This window comes from Carassius auratus, chromosome 44 (assembly GCF_003368295.1).
Source record: "Carassius auratus strain Wakin chromosome 44, ASM336829v1, whole genome shotgun sequence".
Lineage (NCBI taxonomy): Eukaryota > Metazoa > Chordata > Actinopteri > Cypriniformes > Cyprinidae > Carassius > Carassius auratus.
Window position 1 is genome coordinate 1,662,901 of NC_039286.1, and position 22,977 is coordinate 1,685,877.

The window sequence follows — 22,977 nt, forward strand, 5'->3', positions numbered from 1 at the left end:
ACCGCTGATTATAAAGTGGAACCGGCACTACAAAATATCCCCTTTTTCAAAGCTTGTAAAGGGAATGCCAGCTTGTGTTGTAAAATGAACTGCAACATGTGCAGAAATGTGCCAGATTGTGCAGTGAGATGTCATGTGAATTGTGAATGTAGTTGGCTGGCTGACCAGTAGGTGGTATCATTGAAATAACCTTTGTGTACACAGAAAAATAAGAAAGAGAAGTACAATGGTGTGAGACAGATAACATAAGGATCCATAATCAATTAACCAACAGGAAAAGTGAAGCATGGAAAGATGAAGTTCCCCAAACCATAAAAAAACAAGGAAAGGGGTTTAACCTAAAGCAGCTCACATGTCTGTCTGTCTGTGTGTGTAAGTGTTGTGTCTGGATATGTGGGAGGGAGAGAGGTACAGAAAGTAATAAGAAGGAGGGCAAAAGCAGGAGGGGTGGGTCGGAGGGCTTGTCCTGGCTCTATATAGAGAGGGAAAATCCTAATATGACTAGGGGCCAGATAGGAGGCTGAAGACTGTGTTCAGTACTTTGACCTGTAGCTGAAACAGACCAGCTCACATTTTGTTCACTGGATATAACCAGAGGAAGGCTTTGATTTCACTTTACAAGGTGGGAGATTTTTTTTTCCTTTCTCAGCTATTTAAATCCCGTGCTTTCTGTGTAACCTCCTGTAACCTCCTCTCTCCCTGTTCTAATGCAAGTGTGTCAAACAGGTGTGTAGTTAAGAGCAGCAGACAGGCAGGACACCTCTATACCACAATCATTGTCTTCTTTACATGTACCTGAAGTAAAATAGTGTAAGTTATGAAATTAAATAAAAAATGTAATTAAATTAAATTAGATTAGCTTTTATTCAAAGCGACTTACAGTGCATTCAGGCTATCAATTTTTACCTATCATTAAAAGTATATATATACATTAAAAGCAGTATTTCTCATTTCAACTGTTATTGAATCTAGAATATTCTAGAAAATTCTACATCATTCTTCAACCATTTTCAAGCCATTTAAGAGTTGCATTTAAAGTCTTGCCTATATTAATACCATTTTATTATTTAGTCTTTTTTGTGTTTAATACCATATTAATGTATTTATATGCTTCAATATTACACTCACATTACAAAGCAAAAAAATATTAATTATTGGTGTACAAAACCAAACACTTAACTAGCTGAACTTTAGGTTGGATTTAATTTAATGTTGTATTTTTTAATGCATCATTTGCTTGAAATCAAACATTAACTGGAGATAGCTGCTTAACATTTAGGTTTTTTTAGATGTTTTTTTGTTTAGCATTATGATAAAATCTATAGTTATTTTTCTGACAAGTTTAATTCACTAAATCTATTACATAACTCTTCAGTTCTGAATAATATCACATTCAGATTATTTGACATGAATATAAAATATATGTTGATACAGGGTTAATGGATGCATTAACTCGAGTATGTCTTATGCAACCATGTAAACTACATGAACAGTTAAACAGTCGTGTAAATAACTGCAGGAAGATTATGTATGATATCAAATATCTTTCATGTCATCAGAGTGGGTGAAACTCAGGTGTGTGCACCTTCAGTATTACAAAACATGTAAAGCAGAAGTAGGTGGTGTCTGATTGAAGCAATGGTTGAAGCGTTATACTCCTTTGACAGCACAAGAGCCTGTGTCATAATTGATATGCATGGAATCTGCTAGAAAGTCTCCTTAGTCTGCTATTTGTCTGTTATTTGATACTGTATATGGAAGCTGACCTGCTCTCAAAGTCCATCAAGAGTCATTCTAAGTGTCACAAAGATGTTAAATATCAGCCTTAAATGTTTTTTCAGAGACTGGTGAAGTGAAGTTAAAAACTGAGAGGAGATGGCTGTAACTGTATTTCCAGCCTGTTATGATTGTGGTGTTTGCATCAGTATGTTGTGCTGAACCACCTGTACATGTATCTCAGATTGGAGATATGACCATAATGCTGTGTTTTCTTTTATTATTTTAAAGCGTCATATAAATGCCTCATGAAAGGGAGTGCTGTATCAATTGTCAGACAGCAGACTCTAATTCAGAGACGTGTGCAGTAGGAGCAGTTTTAGTCCGCTGCACATCAGGCGTCATACAGGCTGTTTGTGATGTAAAAGTTAACACGTCTCTACATGCTACAGTCCCGTGAACATCAGGCGAACATCAGGCAGCACACAAAAGCCAGAATATCCACATTACTGCAGCGACATCATCATTGGTGTTTACCCGAGTGATCGCCATGACAACAGGGTCAAACAAGCATTTCTTTCGCTCAGTGAGAGTGTCTTTGAAAGGCCTCCATGACACTGCCGCCATATGTGTCAGTGTGTGTGAGGCTGAGCTCTGGTCATCTAAAGGCACAGTCATGCAGAAAACTGCACAGCAATGGCCTTTGTTTCCGGGGCTGTTCTTTTGTCTGTATGGGGGACATTGTGCCTGGTGGGCTGATTGGGTAATTAATGATGCCATTTCTGTCATTTGCTCGCAGGCCCCTCGTCTTTGTCAAGTCTGTTTTCTTATTAACCCGAGACCGCAACAGACAGCTTGAGAGCAATTATGTGTGATCTCAAGACATTGTTCTCGGGGAGGAGGATCAGTGAAAGTGAGGTGCAGTAATTTAACCAATTAAATGAGGAGAAAGAGGAGGAAGGCCATCCCAAACAATGACCTTTAAAAGGCTATATAACTTTAAAGCCATATGTTTTTTTTAAAAACAACAACAAAAATATATAAATATAAAAAAATAATAAAAAATATAAAATATAAATGAATAATTCTGAAAAAATGTATCATGTTTTCTACATGGATATTAACCAGAATTTTTTTTTTTTTTATAATAAGAACCATGATACATAATCGAGCAGCAAATCAATATATTAGAATATTTTGTGTAGGATCATGTGACACTGACTGGAGTAAAGTCTGCTGAAAATTCAGCTGTGCCACCAAAGGAATAAAGTAAATTTTATATATATATTTAAATAGAAAAAAAGTAAAATATAGCCATGATGAGCATAAAAGACTTCTTTCAAAAACATTAAAATATCTATACAAATCCAAACTTTTGGCCAGCTATATATATATATCATCTAAAAAATATTTATATTTAAATTAAAAAATGCTTGTGAGGGCCATTTTGTGCATGAATCTACATTTTAAAAATATTCTATTTTCTTATCAAAGATGGAAAGCCTTAATAAAACATCCTCACCCTGTTTGTGCGCCTGCCTTGGTTTTGACTGCAAACAAAAGATAAACAAGCCCATTTTCCTATTTAAATCAAACATTTTAAAAGGAAATTCATCTTATCTTGACATTTTAACACAAACACAATTTTTAAGTAAACAAGAATAAAAAAAGATATAGTATTTACCATTGGGTTTTAAATGGATTAATATCATGAATGCAAAACATAATTAAGCAGTTACATACAGCTTTGGAGCATGTTGAATGAAATATGAAGCACATTTCTTGAATTCTGTTTAAATGTAAACTGTTTAAATGTGGATTACGTAACGTGTTGGTTAATTTATGGGTTTCCACAGACATTTTTTTTCTGTATTGCTCAGTATGTGATACCCATGATGGTGCTAAGTCTGCTGACATGCTGTACAGTGGATATCTGTTTGCTTATATCTCAAATATTATAAATGTGACAAAATGTCTCAAGAGAGATCAAATATAGACAGTGCAGTCAGTGGGCAATGACTGTTCATTTGGACCTTCTTGCTTTCTCTGAACAGTAAGAGCCTAGTGTAAGAGTCTTTCCTGGACCGTTTAACAAGTAAATAAAGACTGATAGACGAAAGTCAAGAATGTGCTTACAGTTTCTCCTCAGAATTCGCTTCTAACCTCTTCTGACTGTGCTCTTGCTGTGCTTTTATTGTGTTTGCAGGATGAGTGCATTATTAAAATAAGAACAAGTGAAACGTCTGTTTATCAGTGATGTTTATATTGCAGATTGTTGGCTCATAGCCTCAAGTTCAGTCTGCTTCAGGAAAGTGCAGAACAAACCATCGGTGTTAGGAATTGCATTGCTCTGCCTAACACTCCGTTTACTTTTTCTGTCATTTCTGTTTTCGATCAAATGCTAAAATGTTATTTCTAGTGTAATCATATTTATTGTTGTTGTTTTTTTAGTATGATGGAGCATAATTTTATGTTGGTGCATTAGATTCAATTCCGATTTGAAAGTTGATCCTAATGGCGGATGTTTTGCTATATTGATTTCTTCCTGAAAGATAAGCAATGTTGAAGCTCTTGATGCTGGCCATCATCACAGCGTTCCTCCTGCTGGCAGAAGGGGGAATGTCAGCGAGGACTCAGTCCCGCACTAAGAGAGAACTGGCCAGCCCGCTGCACCTCAGGGGGATCCGGGACCCCTCTGGCTCCTACTGTCAGAGGAGAGGAGGCTGCTGCCCCGGGAGAGATGACCAGTGCACTGTCCCTTACCTGGACACCATCTGTTACTGCGACCTGTTCTGCAACCGCACCGTGTCCGACTGTTGTCCGGACTTCTGGAGCCACTGCCTGGGAACAACTCCTCCATACCCTCCCAGTGAGTTAAATGACAAAGTACAGAGTCTAAGAGTGCTGGTCGCTCTTTTCCATGTAATTGCCTGCACAATGAATAGGGACTAAGTCTTTCAAACTTCAAAAACGATCCACAAATGCACCATCAATTTTACATAAGAATAATGCATATGACTAAGGCATAATAAGTCTTTTAATAAGTCCAAACAACAGTTTCATGTGATTAATAGTTCAAAGTTTAAGTCATTATTCACTGATAATCTAACCATTATTGACTGATAATTAACCTGAAACAGAATTCATGAGACAGTTTATGTGAGACGTTAATGCTGATTCGATTTTTTATTTTTTTGGTCAGCAGTTTTAAAGATTTCCACACTCAAACAGACAGGAGTTGGTCTTGCATGCCCAAAGTAGCTGCTGGCATTGCAAATATGGCTGAAGATAGGTAACTTGAGAACCAGATCAATATAATTTATAAAGCAAAACATTCAGACCCTTTTTGAACTAATGAATTACTTTTTTTTTTTAAGATTTGACCTTAAAAATGATTTGTTTTCAATCCAGAATTTGCCACTCCTCTCTTGAGCATATCTAGGGCCAGTATAAATATTTCTATGCAACAACAACTTAATTTTCAGGGTGTTCCTTAAAAAAAGATATTCTATGACTTCAGATATGGTGCATGATTCATATGGACTACTTTTATTATTTTCAGTCCTGTTTTAGCTTCCTCTATGAAAAGAAACATACAGTATAAACATGTTCTCCTATAGAAAATATCCCTACTTGGGGCTTATTCATTTTTGATCAAGATAGAAAGCCAAATCATTGGTATGCCTAGGTAACAATTTTGGCCCACAGCCAATGTTTGAAGTCTATGCCGTTACGAAAAGGCTAGTTATTTTCTAGAAACATAATGGAAAACCAAGTCCACATTCTTCCCTGTTAATGTTTTCCTGTCATTTTTGCTGCATGGACCTCTGAGGTATAAAATGTTAAATCACGGACTTAATAAGAGAACAGTGAGAGAACAGTGGCCTTCCCATGAAAAGAGCAGAACAGTGGAGCGGAAGGCAGGGAGCAATGAATGGAGGTCAGCAGAAAGAATGTCTGTAATGTGCGAGGAGGGAAGGGGGTGGAAAGGGCGACTGTGGGCAGGGAGTAATCACAACAGGTATGTGCGCAATGTGTGTTTGCTGAAGGAGGGACAATCATGTCTATGTGGCAGGTATGGGTTTCATATACAGTAAAAAAAAAAAAGCATTTGATAGTTCATGCTTTCTGTTTTTACAGATCTTTGAGCAATTGCAGTTGAAGCATAACTTTTTAATGTTTAAACTTGAAACTTACCTATAAAACTAATTACCGGTAATTTAGTTTAATAAAAATACAATTTTAAGTACTTAACAGTGAAGTGTGCATATGGCAACACCAAAAATTGGCAAATTAATTCTGAAAATGTATTATGCTATTCAGTCGTAAATTTATCCACAGTGTCTTTCCTGGACCTTTCCTGAATTTGAAAGGCAGAAAGCAGGAGGAAAAAAAAAAATATACAGTCTTGTTCAAAATAATAGCAGTACAATGTGACTAACCAGAATAATCAAGGTTTTTCGTATTTTTTTTATTGCTACTGGCTACAAGTTACCAGTAGGTTCAGTAGATTCTCAGAAAACAAATGAGACCCAGCATTCATGATATGCACGCTCTTAAGGCTGTGCAATTGGGCAATTAGTTGAATTAGTTGAAAGGGGTGTGTTCAAAAAAATAGCAGTGTGGCATTCAATCACTGAGGTCATCAATTTTGTGAAGAAACAGGTGTGAATCAGGTGGCCCCTATTTAAGGATGAAGCCAACACTTGTTGAACATGCATTTGAAAGCTGAGGAAAATGGGTCGTTCAAGACATTGTTCAGAAGAACAGCGTACTTTGATTAAAAAGTTGATTAGAGAGGGGAAAACCTATAAAGAGGTGCAAAAAATGATAGGCTGTTCAGCTAAAATGATCTCCAATGCCTTAAAATGGAGAGCAAAACCAGAGAGACGTGGAAGAAAACGGAAGACAACCATCAAAATGGATAGAAGAATAACCAGAATGGCAAAGGCTCAGCCAATGATCACCTCCAGGATGATCAAAGACAGTCTGGAGTTACCTGTAAGTACTGTGACAGTTAGAAGACGTCTGTGTGAAGCTAAGCTATTTTCAAGAATCCCCCGCAAAGTCCCTCTGTTAAAAAAAAGGCATGTGCAGAAGAGGTTACAATTTGCCAAAGAACACATCAACTGGCCTAAAGAGAAATGGAGGAACATTTTGTGGACTGATGAGAGTAAAATTTTTCTTTTTGGGTCCAAGGGCCACAGGCAGTTTGTGAGACGACCCCCAAACTCTGAATTCAAGCCACAGTACACAGTGAAGACAGTGAAGCATGGAGGTGCAAGCATCATGATATGGGCATGTTTCTCCTACTATGGTGTTGGGCCTATTTATCGCATACCAGGGATCATGGATCAGTTTGCATATGTTAAAATACTTGAAGAGGTCATGTTGCCCTATGCTGAAGAGGACATGCCCTTGAAATGGTTGTTTCAACAAGACAATGACCCAAAACACACTAGTAAACGGGCAAAGTCTTGGTTCCAAACCAACAAAATTAATGTTATGGAGTGGCCAGCCCAATCTCCAGACCTTAATCCAATTGAGAACTTGTGGGGTGATATCAAAAATGCTGTTTCTGAAGCAAAACCAAGAAATGTGAATGAATTGTGGAATGTTGTTAAAGAATCATGGAGTGGAATAACAGCTGAGAGGTGCCACAAGTTGGTTGACTCCATGCCACACAGATGTCAAGCAGTTTTAAAAAACTGTGGTCATACAACTAAATATTAGTTTAGTGATTCACAGGATTGCTAAATCCCAGAAAAAAAATGTTTGTACAAAATAGTTTTGAGTTTGTACAGTCAAAGGTAGACACTGCTATTTTTTTGAACACACCCCTTTCAACTAATTGCCCAATTGCACAGCCTTAAGAGCGTGCATATCATGAATGCTGGGTCTTGTTTGTTTTCTGACAATCTACTGAACCTACTGGTAACTTGTTTGCCACGTAGCAATAAAAAATATACTAAAAACCTTGATTATTCTGGTTAGTCACATTGTACTGCTATTATTTTGAACAAGACTGTATATATATATTGTGACCAAAAATTAAGAATTTTTTCTCATAATTTATTAAATAAGGGAACTGTTTTAATAATTTAGTCAATTGTGGCCACATATGAAACTGCATATGCGAGAGAGAGAGAGAGAGAGAGAGAGAGAGAGAGAGAGAGACACTAGATGTCATGGTCACAAATTAAGAATTTCTTTTAATTGATCATTAATGGAGAAAGATACATTTTGGGCCTATAGGCATATACATATATGTACCAGCAGTTGCCAACTGAATCATACTAACCAGCCAAACAGTGACCGTTTCCAAATAAGTTTCAAACATTCCTCTTCTCCAATTTTCCAACATTCGGTTGAGTCAGTGTTGTTATGTAATTCTATTTGGTGCCATGAATGGTGCAGAAATTATGCATTTTGACATTTAAATTATCTTTATATACATGATTAAGCTAATGACAAGATTTTATGTGTGTCTTTAATAGTCTCTAACGCTGCCATCCCACATACGCATCCACTCCTCTTTAGTTTATTCTCACTGTAGTTTGCACGTAGTTTATTAGGAGGAGAGGAAAGATGACATGCCCATTTCCAGCCAGGCAATCTCTAATTAAGCTCATCAAGGCATGACGACAGCAGAGTCTCTGGGAAAGCAATGGAAAGCCAAGAAAACATTCCACTGTGGGCACTACAGACTACATCAGACAAACTTTTAATCCAAGTTTAGTATGTGTGTGTGGTTCTTCTTTAAATCTACTGTAGACTGATTTATATCTGTTGATGTTTGTTGATTTCAGGTTCTTGTGAAAGGAACGGCCACAGATTTCACTCAGGAGCAACATACAAAGAGAACTGTAATTTATGGTGAGTTTGAAATCTATTCAAAGCAAATCCTTAATCTTTCTTTCTTTCTACGAACAGTATTTTCATAGCACTGACAACACCGCCTTGTCAAGGGCACAGTGAATCTCTCAATCCAAGGGCATTGTTTGGCTAGATCAGCACACATGTTGGCAGGATTTATCCACAGGCCGAGAGGGAGTCTTGACTCTGCTTCAGCGGACTCCTCAGATCCTGAAAAGATTACACACATTCCTGACTTCCCATACATATGCTTCACCTTCAGCACCCTTGTGATCCCGACTGTGTGAACAGTACAAACACACCGCAGGATGATGTACAGCACATATAGATGCATAATATTTACCACGTGTCTCTCTCCCTTTACATAAACCCCCTCGCTAATAGGATTAGCTCTCCTCATAGAATCTAATCCATCGCACTGGCCACGGGTGAAGCACATTCCCTTTCGCTGTTTGAGGACACAGAAACCTCCTTAGTTAATGACCAGTATGTGGGAATATATGTCCTGTTTGTATATTGGTGATGGATTGCTGTATTTTTGTTTTTGCATGAAGAGGCAATTATTTGCACTTTAGCTGATTGAGCGCTGCATAACCTCCAGCTGAGATTGGCTGTAAAAATTGTGAGAAACTGGAGAGATGTGGAATCTTTTCACTAATTAAAGCCACTAAACAAACTTTACATTTAAATTTGCATTACATTTTTTTATTTGCTTTAAATTTGAATTTATACATTTATACATTCATGCAAAATTAAATGAAATTACATTTGAAGGCATGTTGTGACAATGGCAATAATGAAATATTTTTTTACAATTGCAAGAAATAAAATTGTGATTCTGAGATTTTATTTCCCATGCTACCTTTTCATCCAGTTTGGATGGTATAAGCGTTTATTGCTCTGAAAGAATCTAATATTGCTTTTTCACTATATTTTGCTTTGCTTGTGAGAAACTAGTGATGGTTAGACAAAATAGAAAAGCAGGAATTCCTTACCTCAATGCCAAAGCTTTTTCACACACCAGTGATACGGGTATTGTCTCTGGAAATAAGGTGAGACGTCGTCTCCAGTATTTTTTGTTTTTGGTGTAGTGTGTGCACATGGTTGTTAAATATTGCATATGTTTGTGACAGGGAAAATTATACTTGTTTCTGAAAACATTAAGACCTAAATATGAGATCCGTCAATCCTTGCAATGCCCTAGTGCTGGGAAAGGCTATTCTACAAGCTAGTACAAAGGGTTGGGATAAGAAGATATAACCTGTGAAATAAGATATACTGTATTTAACTTAAACTGAATCTTGAGATGATAATTGTACCATTGCGAAGAAGGAATTTTAATGTGAAGATTTTTTCATTTTAGCTGCCTTAGCATGTAAAAAAGTGCCCAAAGCTTCTCATGTTGTGTGATCTGCCTGCAGATGTGTTTTTGTTTGTATGTGTGACTCAGTCTGTTGTTGATGTGATGTGATTTTATCTGTTAGTTATGCGAGAGTGCTTTCTATCATCACACTAACCAAAAGATTGGCACGTCCTGGCATTGCCACATTATTTCCCCTCTCTTCAGTTCTCATATAATCAGCTTTCTGTGGTGGCAGAGATTAATGAAATACTGGCTGCTGACATTTCCTGAGCTCAAGCCTCACTGGACTGGGCCGTATGTTTGGCATGTAGCAGCCGCAGGATCTGATCCTCGGTCAGTGGTGTGAGGAGCACTACTGGTGTCTCAGTATAAATATCTCGCTCTTGCACTTTCTCTCTCACATACGACTAGCTATAATCTCCCATGAGTCTCTGTTGGCACTATTAGTGTAAATGTTGAAAGTGAAAAGTGATGTGACATGTGGCCAACTATGGGGACTCATACATACCTTTGGGTTACAAGTTCTTGTCTCAGGATGCTGATTTGAGCATCCCAGTGAAGCGTGACAGAAGGAGAATCTCAGCTTCCTGCTTACAACAGGTCACTTGACATCTTTGCACTCTAAAGACCTTTTCTAACTTTCAACCAGCAAGTGTGCGCTGGTGTGTGAATTAATATCTCAGTCTGAATTACTGTGTGAAGGTTGAACACTAGGACTTAACAGAACGAAGAGCTTACAAGATCTGCAATGTGCAACTAGATTTTTAAAAAGAAAAATGTGAATGCAAAACCCATAGCTACGTTGCTAGGGTGTTCTGGATGGTTGCCAGGGTGTTGTTTATTTGGTTGTGAAGGTGTTCTGGTTCTAGTGTTGCTTAGGTGCAGAGAGGTTGCCAGGTTGTTGCATATTGGGCCAAATAAAAAACAACCGCATGTAAAATAATAACATACCTCTCCTTGCCACACACGATTTGAGGCATCATTCTGTGCATAGTAAAAAAGAGCTGGACAGGTAACATGCTGAAGTTTAATTCTATTCTCCTCTTTGTGACTCATAACGCTGCTCTCTAGTAATGTCTCAGTAGAAGTGCACCTCTGCTCTTCCTCTTTTAATCCACGTTCCTCTCAGACATCAGGCCTTCTGAACCTCCCCCATAGCACAGATGGACTAAGAAAAGATATTTCTTCAAGAGCTGCAGCCTTAAAAGGCTCACAGTCCTCTCATTCTCTCTCTCTCTCTCTATCTCTCTCTCTCTTGCTTGTTTTGTGTCTCACATGTAGAATATGCCTGAACTGCTTCATTGTTCCTCTCTAAAGGTTTGTTCTGATGTCTGTCTACATTTTCTCTTTCTGTTTTAAAACCGTTATATAAACAAACCATGAAGTTTATTATTCTAAAAGGTAATCTACAATTTACTTCATTCCTCAGAAACTGAACTGTTAACGAAAGAACAATGAGGGGGTTTTAAATATGGTCCTAACATCAAATTAAACATGATTAAATGTTTTAAATAATTTTATACACACAAACATGTACATATTCCACACTTAAAATGGTAACCTCTCAAGAGGTTACTCAACTGTAGTTAACAGATAAACTCATAGTAAAACACTTGTGTTTTCCCTTAGTCTTTTGCATTAAGTGCACACATCAGGGCTTTGAGCATTTTTTTAATTTTATTTAGATATTAAAAACAGTTGACCTCATATCAAATGACCAGAAAATTATATAATATTAACTTTTTTTATCTTGAGGTTGACACGCAATATTTGTGAAGAACACTTCCTTTCACTCACTATATTTTTCATGTATTTGTTCAGGCCTTATTTTGGACTTTTATTGTATGGACTGTTACATTTTCCAGATGTGCTCACTAACAGTTTATATTTGTCTCCCACAGTACATGTGGTCAGAATGGACGCTGGGAATGTGAGCAACATGCCTGTCTGATAGAGGATGACATGATCCAGGAAATCAACAGGAGAGGTTATGGGTAAGCATCAGGAATCCCTTCTAGTCTGCCATTACTAGTATTAAATATGTATAAACCAGTGCATGAATCTATTCCTCTCTCCTGCTCAGTCTCTTTATCTTTTTACCTGTTCAGTTGGAGGGCCACAAACTACAGTCAGTTCTGGGGTATGACTCTGGACGAGGGTCTGCAGTATCGTCTGGGAACACAGCGCCCCTCACGGACCATTATGAACATGAATGAGATCCAGGTGAGAGTCATCTGGCATGTCAAACAGACAGTTACTAAGGGATTATAATTTATTATTGCAGGACCTATATGTAAACCCTGAAGGGTTTACTTGGTCTTGTTTTCCACTTAAAATATCAAATCATATGATAATATCTAACCTGATTTCAGTGAACATATCTTAAGGTTTTCACACAGGTTTGTTTTACCACTGTATGTATACTGAAATTCTGTGAGGTTTACACTACCATTCAAAAGTTTGGGTTGGTACATTTTTTACATTCTATTTTTTCTCCATTGCTGTATTTATTTGAACAGAAATAGAGAAAAACTTTAATATTGTGAAATTTGATGTGAAAATGTATTTGGCACTCAAGGAACATTTCTTAGTAATGTAAATATAGTTGGAAAACATTATACTTTTATGTAATAGTTGATACAGGATTCTTTTTGTAACATCATAAATGTCTTGATCATTTTTTAATGTGAATCTTTCTGGATAAAAGTATTAATTTATGTAATAAAAAAAAACCTTATTGACCCCCCCTCCCCCCAAAAAATGGATGGAAAAAAAAAATAAAAAAATAAAATAGATATGTTTTCTACGACAGAGTTTTAGTGCCACGTTAAAAAAATAAAAATCTAAGATTATGAGATTAAAGTTGTAATATTTTGAGAATAAAGTCGAAATTACGATAATAAAGTCGAAATATTACAATAATAAAATATCTCCTTTGAATTGGACTTTGAGCTTTGTAACTTTGTACTTCCCGGCCAGAGAGCACCTGTCCATCAAAAGCTCACTATCCAATCAGAGTAGATCACTGTTAACCCCGCCCCCATGAGAGGTTTGTGTCAAAACTGCAAACGAAAAACTGTGAAGCAAAAGTGAAATCTGTGGCAATGCATTCAGAATCCACAATTAGTGAAAACGAATCTTTGAAAAACATTAGCAAAGAATGAAGCATATTTGTTACATTTGTGCGACTGAGTTAATTTTTTCATTTTCATTGTGTTTTTCTTATTTTGTAATGGCACAAGTTTGATAGTTTCTGAAAAAGTTACATTCAGTTTTATAAAGTTACGTTCATTATTATTGAACCAAATGTAATTCCATAGCAGAGCTTTTTTATGCTGAAACATCAACATTACAGACTAACTAAAGTTAAAAAAGTGAAAAAGCATAATAGCACTCCTTTAATTGGCATTATTAAGTGGTTCATAAATACAGCTATACATTTTTTGTTCTTGTGCATATAAAGTCAAATCTTTCGAGAATAAAGTCGTAATACTATGAGAATAAAGTTGAAATATTAAGAGAATAAATTTTCACATATTTGGAATTTTTACAAAGAAAACAGTTTAATTTAATGAATTGTTTCACATAAATACAACAATCTGATCATTAAAGAGCTTAAAAAACAAATAATTTTAAAACACATAATTTGTGTTTCACTATAAAACTGATTTCGAAAGCTGAGACATTAAAAGTAGGTCTATCAAAAGCACAAATCGTATTGCTATTGGGTGGCTGGTGCACTACAAATAACGAATGTAATGGAAGATATGAAATACTATTTCCATGCATACTGTCCCCTATGACACATTTCATGATTTCTGCTAATAATCCCACATTTATTTGTATGTTAAAATAAAAAATGTGTGAAATAAGAGAGCTACAACCGAATGTTGATTGGGTGTGTGAGCTGATGTTAAGATAAAAAGTTGCTCCTGTTCAGTCTGTTTATAAATATCATATTCTTGATATTAAGCTGTTTCTGCTGTTTTTCCTTAAAACTGGCTCTTCCTCATCCCAGTAATATGATGCGGCCGCTCGGACTCAACAATATTCAAATCAATCCCAGTGGCCTGCAGCTACTCTCAAAATATTATTTAGAAGGCTGGAAATGATTGATGCTGTTGATGTTGATGGGTGCAATTCATAGTCTCAAAATACCCTCACTAGATAGGGACCCATACCCGTATCTTCCTCCCCTTCCTCTTTTCTCTCCTACCTTCATCCTCCAACACGTCTCCACCGGTCTCTAGAGTCAAGTCTGGGTTGTTTATGAAGACCCTATCTGCCTAAAATCTTAAACTTGGCACATACACTAATGAGTTGTCTGATTGCAGCAAACCCTCTCACACACTATTTACCTTGTCTTTGCTCAGTGTGAGTGCTCACTTTCCTGTTGGGTCATGTGTTGCTACAAGCCGTGGCCCTTCAGTGGTCCTTAACCACCACAATTCACCGCTTCAGTGCCGGACACTTGACAAGCACCTGCATTCCACAGGATCATATCTGGTACTTGTCAGGGAGAATCATGAGGATATCACAGGCTGGAATGTAGGAGGACGGAAACCAGCAGCTGTGCATTACCAAAGAGGGAGAGGCACACAGGAGCCTTTATGAGAGAAAGTGCTAATACATTCCTTATTCAGGACTTATGAAACCTTGGGGTGTAAAATATAACTTAAAGTGGTCTGGGGAGAGTTATAGATTTGGGAGGGGTAAAGCATGCATTAATGTGACCTTGTTGAGGTTAGATTTATTGTTTTATGTTCACACCTGGTATTTACATCAATTTTGTTTAATCAGATCACAAGCGCAAAGCTAATTCTGACTCTCTTTTTTTAAAATTATTATTATTACTGATGGAACAGGTAAAAACTTGTAAACTCAAGATTTCTGGATTTTCCACTGGAGTACTTCTTAAACCTACAAAATTAACAAATCACCATTATATAACCACACTAAGGCTTTATTACAAGGACCTCTCATCCATCCACTGGTCCTGTGAAAAATAATACGCATGGAACATGTTGTATTTTGCCACCAAAATCACTTATAATCACACCATGGATACATTTATGGAAATCTTCATTCTGTGTTATTCAGGTCTTCAATGCCAAACACAGACAATTAAGCAACACACAAACTTGCTTTATGTTTTGCAGATGAATATGAATGGAAACGATCATCTGCCAAGTTACTTTAATGCAGCAGAAAAATGGCCAGGGAAAATCCATGAGCCCTTGGACCAGGGGAACTGCAATGCATCCTGGGCTTTCTCAACTTCAGGTGAGTCAGAAAAGAGAGGACAGACTACAGTAGAAGAACACTGCAGACTACAGTACTGTGTGTGTGGTAGCCTATATAAAACAGTTCTGATCTTTCACTTATACTGTATGTGACTCACTTCTAGCCGTTGCATCAGACCGGATCTCTATTCAGTCAATGGGTCACATGACCCCTCAGCTGTCACCTCAGAATCTGATTTCCTGTGACACACGTCATCAGGGCGGCTGCTCCGGTGGACGTGTCGATGGGGCCTGGTGGTACCTAAGGAGAAGAGGGTAATTCACTTAGGTTTTATGCATAACAGCAAAGGTGTGAATATCTTTAAATGGTGCACATCTGACAAAGAATACTTTGACTTTGACACCATATCATTTTTGCAATGTATACTACCATTAACATAATTAGAATATTATATCAGACAATCTTTTTGATTTTATTATCTGTCTTTTTCTCTCAGGGTCGTGACAGAGGAGTGCTACCCTTTCTCTCCACCCCAGCAAACTCCTGCTGATGTGGCTCGCTGTATGATGCAAAGTCGAGCGGTGGGTCGAGGAAAGAGGCAGGCCACAGCACACTGTCCCAACAGCTATAGCTACCACAATGATATCTACCAGTCAACCCCACCGTACAGATTGTCCTCCAATGTAAGTCAGCTGAGCCCTTCGAATCGAGCAGAAAATCTGTTTCTTTTAGCATTGACAATAAGTCGTATTACACTATATAATACTGTTTTTAAAGTAACTTTATCTTGTTTAAAGGATGTTTTAGTGGACAAGTGTCATTTTTAATCAGGCATCCCGTATGTTCTGACACGTTTGAATTATATTCAATTATATAATTATATTGAATTATGTACAACTCAAATCCAAAAGGAGGAATAACTCACAAATGTCTGGAGAGGCATTATATTAGTAGTAATGTCATGGCTGAACATATTTTCTCCCTGAGCCATATCTTCCCACGCATTTGTCTTGTCTAATGCATAACCTAGGTCATATACATGTCTCTAGGCATGTTTTAGATCGTATATCATTCACAGATGTGACAAGGAAATGTGGTGAACAAATAAACAGTATATGTTAAGTTATTATATGGAAATGTTTTTACCCATGCATCTTAAGACTACTCATGTAAAACGTGCATTTATAGCATTATTTCAGTAATTTCATTGTTAATGCACATATCTTTTCGTGGTGCAATATACTGTATATGCAGAATTTGCAGAGTAAAAATTGCGTCAGGCTGGAATATGCTGTTCATGCTCACTAACTGAACTAATCTGACATGTTGCTTTTCCACTCACAGGAGAATGAGATTATGAAAGAGATTATGGATAATGGCCCCGTGCAAGGTATGGATTTCTCCAGAAGCCTGTGTGTGTGTGTTTGTATTTGCATAGTACTGTGAGCCAGAGTATAAGAATAGTAAAAAGCACATGCCTAATGATCAGATGAGCAATCAGTATATATCGTATTAGTCACCATGGATGTTCTAGACATCCATATGGAATATATTTTGGACAAAAAGCCTCAACTCATCATATACAGTATGCAGTTAATTCTTGAGAAAAGTCCCCTACAGTAATATGAAGAGGGTGTGTGTACGTGCATGGTTCAGAGAGTCTCCATGATCCACTGGCAGTGTTCTGTTGTATTGTTCTAGACAGGCCAGAACACTGGATTTATGCCAGATTTCACTTCTAATCTTTGCAAAAAATTCTGCCTAACCTCTGGCTTATATTGAGAAACAGGAGATAAAAAGACAGTCTTCGTGTGCAGGAGTGTGTGTGTTCATTAGGCTCTGTTCACTGCTTAGGATTTCCATGTAATATCTGGAAAAACACAAAGTGTGAGAGGGTGCAGGAAATTTCCAACTGATTTTACTTGACATGCCATCATGGATGTCCTCAGGAAGTTTGCTGCAGATACCCGCCCACAAAAGTTTTGTCCTGGAACATGTGGATTTAAGCAGTGGGTCTCTATGCCATTTGAAGTTGAGCTTATTTGAACTCTAATACAATTAGTAGCGGTTACTTTGTTCTCACTTTGATCTGCAAGGGAACAAGATGTTTGGGTGAGCTTGTGGGATATTACATAATTTGGCTTTCAAAGCAACCATAGCATTTCCTGTAGTATGACTGTGATTGATAGGAATGAGGTTTTGATTCAATGACTGATTCAATGATGTCAAAGATCAATTTGATGAAACAATAAAGATCAAATTTTGGACATAAATTCAAGGCTTCTATTCATTACTGTACTATTGTAATTTGCATTATTTTTCAGATAATTGTGTGCTTAAAGATACATAATGGATGTGTGTTATGTTTGTCTTTCCCTTTTAAGCCATCATGGAGGTCCATGAGGATTTCTTTGTGTACAAGAGTGGAATTTACCGACACACAGACGTCAATTACCTCAAACCGTCGGAGTACCGCAAACATGCAACACACTCTGTCAGAATAACAGGGTAAGCTCTAGCATTACATAACTCTTCATCTCTAATGGTGGAAGCAAGTGGAATGAGTATCTGGCAACGTTTCAGAGAAAGTTCTTAGACAACAAAAGGTCTCTCTCTCTCTCTCTCTCTCTCTCTCTCTCTCTCGCTCTCTTTCTCACACCATTTGTCATTTTCTGTTGCAGACAGACACACAGGTAGACAGATACATGTTATTGCTCGCAGACAAAACACCTGGATGACTGGCCTTCCAGTTCCACCCCCAGACACACACCCCTCAAAGCATTTGTCTGGTTTTGCTATACTCACTCATACATAACACATCTAATTCTCATCTACATTCTCATTTAGTCAGCTTCTCAACAGAGACTACTACATTAGTTTGCTCATCAATTTCCAATTTACCCAACAGCTTTTAAAGAACACTTGTAAATCAACAATCAGGTAAATTAGTAAGGATTCACTTTACTCTGTCATAAAAAAAAAAAGAAAATGTCTCACCTGCCGCTGGTGTCTGTGAGTGTGACATGCTTCAGTGGTGACGGCGATATAAATTACCAGTCACAAACGGGGCAGGGGCAGTGTTTTTACTGGGAAAATCCTACCGTGGTGCATTCGGCTAAGCCCAGGGCCTGGGAAAGTTTGTAGAAAGCTCATTGATGTCCAGTGTAATGGAAATGGCATTGTTCAGTGCAGACAGAGAAGCCTAAACCCAGCCCAGGTCAGGGGCTGGTTGGATGCAGTGGTATGTCTGTCATTGTCCAAAGCCAAGGACAGAAAACATGGTCAGATAAGAGCGTAGCAGAACTCTGAGCCACACTTTTCATACAGCCACTGGTTCTGACCCTCCAGCTCTCCCGTGTATTTTATATGGAGGCACATTGCTTTTGTAGGCCCCTCCGAGCCCCCTGTGGAGATGGAAGGCAGATAAGTATTATTTGGGAACAGAATGATATGTTCCTGAGTCTAATGGAAAACTTCCATTAGAATAGATGTGGATTAAAATATATTTATTCCAGGCATTCCACATATACAAATAAATATGTATATATTTATCATATACAATAAATGTTCTGAACTCACATAAATAGACATTGAAGAGTAAATGGCTTCCTCTCAAAAATATATAAAAAATACTCAAATGCTTCCTGATGCTCACGTCCTTCCTCTGAGAAATGGACACAGCACCTTTTTTAGTCTAAGTATTCAAATTTCCAATTTTTACACAGATTTATCGTTTTTCTTTTTTTATTCCTGCATCTGTACCCAACCAGAGTTGAATATGTACACCTTTTCGTTTCCCTTTTTCTCATAAAATCTGATCAATGATTGCACTGATTTTAGAGCCTTCTCTTAAAAGGCTAAATTGAATACTAATGTCTCGTGAATGCACAATAGCATATTGATTTTTATTGCACTTTTCCAGATGGGGAGAGGAAAGAGACTACAACGGCAGAACACACAAATACTGGGTAATAAATTATATCCATCTGATATCCATCTACAAGACTTTTCTATTCAACAGAAGATTTTAAACATTTTAAACAATCTCTCCTTCACTCCACAGATTGCAGCCAACTCATGGGGGAAGAACTGGGGTGAGGATGGTTACTTCAGAATTGCTCGTGGTGTAAACGAGTGTGAGATCGAGACGTTTGTGATCGGTGTGTGGGGCAGAGTCACCATGGAAGACATGCACAACCATCACCACCATCACGGACGCCGCAAGTAGAGATCTGCAATGTACGCCTCACTGTATGATGTACACCACAATGTCAATCAGGTCTTTTGCTGGTTTGTTAGAGTCTGATTTCCACCATACCGACCAAACCCCTGTGCCTTTTGAATATTTGTTCACACTGCATGCATGCAAAAAGGTGCTGTCCACTGCCCCCCTCTGTCCAAATACACAATCTGTCTATGGTTGGAATATTTGGCCAATATTCTCTTAGTGGTGGAAACCAGCTTGTTACACTCCTTGACTGGACCTCAAACAGCCACAGGACTCAGATGCACTCAGGACTCTATTCCAAAGACACACTTCACAGGTACACATGCGCTCAGCATCACAACGTATAGCTGTCTCAAATGTCTAATATAGTCATATATCAGGATGTGTCCTACATTTGGGAATCATTACACACCAAGGCAGACAGTCAGACAGTGATCCATACATTCTGCTAAAATGATAGAGGGATGGAGGAACACCAGGATTGGAAGCAGAAGAAGGTTTTAGGACCGATAATTAATTCCAAAAACAACCTAGAATATGTTTGTGACCGTTCTCTGCATTTAGTCGAGATTAAGGTTGTTTAAAATTGCTTTAAAGCATTTTAATCCAATCCAGGCCTTGTTTTCAATGTCAGAATCTGTTAGTTTGGCTGTTAAATAAAGTTTAAGAGAGATTGTACAGATACAGGCCACTTTCTTCACAATTGAAACAACTTCTATTTGGTCTAATTTTAGAATAACAGGAAGCAAACTAAAAGAAATGTTTTTTCATGCTGTGAGACCAAAAATGGACATCAGTTACTGCAATTTTGAATGACCCTTTAAAATCCATAAGAATTAAAAGGCTGGAAGTGGTTTGGTCATGCAACCTAGAGTTTAAAGTGTGCTTAAGGGCAAATATACAAAGGCAAAGATGACTGTTCATCAGGACCATTGGTTGAAACGATTATAAAAAAAAGAATATATATATATATATATATATATATCACCTATAAGAATAAAATCTGTGCAAGTCTTAAACTATTGTTATCTGTGGACTAATGAGATTGTACACAAACATTGATATACTTTTTTTTTTTGTTCTTGTGTTTATGATGTTGAATTATTTAATTGATTACTATTGCCATTAGTATTTAAAAATCTTTCTTTGCTATTCTTTTACATAAAAAAGAAAAACATCTTAAATATGAAATTTTAGAAGTGTAAAGGAACTAATACCACAGTGGGCCAAAATACACATGGGTTTGGATTCAATGCTGAATTATTGCTTTGTGTATCTAAATCAGGCAAAACAGCAGTTTACAAGACACCATAAAGCATGTTTGCTTCTCAAATATCCATCTACTCATTATGTAGATTAGTGTGCGTTAATAAGCGTGAGACAGATATTGGTGTCATAAAACATTGCGGACTATAATATCGTGCATGCGCCAGAGCTCCGAGCAAACCCATCTGCTGACTTTGATAATGATAATGTCATTATTATGGTGACATGACTAATTGAGAATCCTTATACTGGTATTTGATTCAGCAATACACAATCACAGACAGAAAGACAGGGTCTTTCAGCATAAATCCAGAAACTGATGTGATATTCTCCCCACCGGTCCATTAACAATCGGAGAAATGTGTTCTCTTTTAGTCATACAAGATGTTTCTATTAAAATAAAGCAGTTATATGGAGTCTCGTGTCATAAATATTGAATGTCTTAATACTGCTAGACTTTACATTACGATTCATATTATACACTGATTTGACCCCAAGCTGGGTTGATCTCATTTTGAAATTCTTCAGTTCTGTCTTCCAGTTCTGTAATTATGAACGAGTATTGTGTTATTTAAGAACAAAGTCTGTCTGTAAATAATGCATTGCTGGTTACTTATGTGCAATGTTACTATGTTGTTCCTTGTATTGTCTATACACAATGCACTGTTCACCTGTGACGCAATAAAAGTCCTGATACATTATACATGCATGTGCACATTAATGTTTTGTATTATCAAAGCTGTTTCACCATCAGTGCAACACAACTCACTGCTTTCTTCTGCATATTTTCTTACATGTTATGCTGTAGATAAGTAACGTTAGACATTGATTGTGTGAGGAGATGAGAATCATATTCAGAATTTAAAGATTACGCCTCTGATTCCGGTTTCTTAATCATGCAGGTTAAATTAGAAATTCTTTTGGAGAAAGAGATATTTGGTGAAATGTACATTTTATTGCATTTACTGTGTTCATTGCATTTAATGTGTTTATAAAGAATGTTCTAAATTATTTCGGTTATGTTATATTCACAAATAAATAAGTCTCTTAAGAATCATTTATCCAGGAATCACATCACAGTGTCAAGAGAAATCGGGTTCTCCCTCGAAACCCGCCTGGACCCCATTGGTTCAAATAAATTCATCTTTGTTGCCAGATTTTAATTTAAACAGTTAAATAATGACCATCCATGTATATTAATATTTAAGCGTTAGTTCACCCAAAAATTCATTAATTACTCACCCTCATGTCGTTCCAAACCCGTAAGACCCCAAATTAAGTTATTTTCCCTTTAAGTTTCCCAAATTAAGTTACCTTCCCTTAGACCGCAATTATCACAAAGGCCGTTCACACCAAGAACAATAACTTTTGAAGGTAACGATAAAGATAGTTGTACAAATTGTTCTCAATTTTAAAGAATCCACACCATAGCTCTAACGATAAAGACACATAGAAATTATATCCTTGGAATCACTTTCGGAACATTTTTTTTTTTTCAGTGGATGAACGCAAAAAATATTGACAGCCAATCAGAAACAATCCTGCTGTAGAATTAAAGCGGCAGATGCGTGTGCACTTAGAATAAACTGACGAAATGCTAATATCGATATGTTTATAGTTATCTTAGTTGTGAACGGGCTTAACATGATCAACTTCCAGAAACATAGCAAAGAGATCTGTAAAATAATCCATGTGACATCAGGGGTTCAACCATCATTTTACGAAGCTACGAGAATAGGCTACTTTTTGGCGACTTCGTTCAACAATTTGTCTCCTCCGTGTCACACTAGCGTCATTTTTGGGGAGTATCCACTGAAAGCAAACTGCATATGTTGTTCCACCAGATACGTTACTTTCGTTTAAATCAAAGCACAAACAACGTAGAAAACAGAGACTAGAGTCTAGTCAGAATCCATCCAAAATCTTAATTTGTGTAAATCAATAATGAACGGAGGTGACGGGTTTGGAACTATATGAGGGCGAGTAATTAATGACAGAATTTTTATTTTTGGGTGAACTAACCCTTTGTCTTGGCTTAAGGATTATTTTACCAGAATAGCCTGATAGCTTAGCTTATAAATACACATTTACACTTATCCTTCATGTATTCACACCTTTAATTTAATTATGTGTTGTGTCAAAATATTAGTTATTAAACGGATGCAATGATGTTCAATTGTTCATAATCAAAATCTTGTTGTGAATAGGACTTTAGGAATAGTTTGGCCCTTCATTTACTTTAAAAAATGATAATGGAACTAAAAGTTCCAGTATTTTAGTTTGT

At 37.1% G+C, this 22,977-nt stretch overlaps 1 protein-coding gene across 2 annotated transcripts; it reads left to right on the plus strand.

Annotated features, from left to right (window-relative positions):
• Positions 1–466: 466 nt before the first annotated feature.
• On the plus strand, positions 467–21,396 carry LOC113062072 (tubulointerstitial nephritis antigen-like). Of its 2 annotated transcripts, XM_026231614.1 has the most exons (12): positions 467–622; positions 4,269–4,585; positions 8,526–8,592; positions 11,857–11,949; positions 12,064–12,178; positions 15,115–15,238; positions 15,363–15,513; positions 15,696–15,882; positions 16,544–16,589; positions 17,584–17,707; positions 19,122–19,167; positions 19,263–19,427. In XM_026231614.1, exons 2-12 carry the CDS (start codon positions 4,276–4,278, stop codon positions 19,425–19,427), a joined length of 1,428 nt encoding a protein of 475 aa, XP_026087399.1. In that variant the 5' UTR covers positions 467–622; positions 4,269–4,275. The 2 variants fall into 2 exon arrangements, with proteins under 2 accessions (XP_026087399.1, XP_026087400.1); XM_026231615.1 differs by lacking the exon at positions 467–622 and having other exon boundaries at positions 4,276–4,585; positions 19,263–21,396.
• The last annotated feature ends 1,581 nt before the right edge of the window (positions 21,397–22,977 follow it).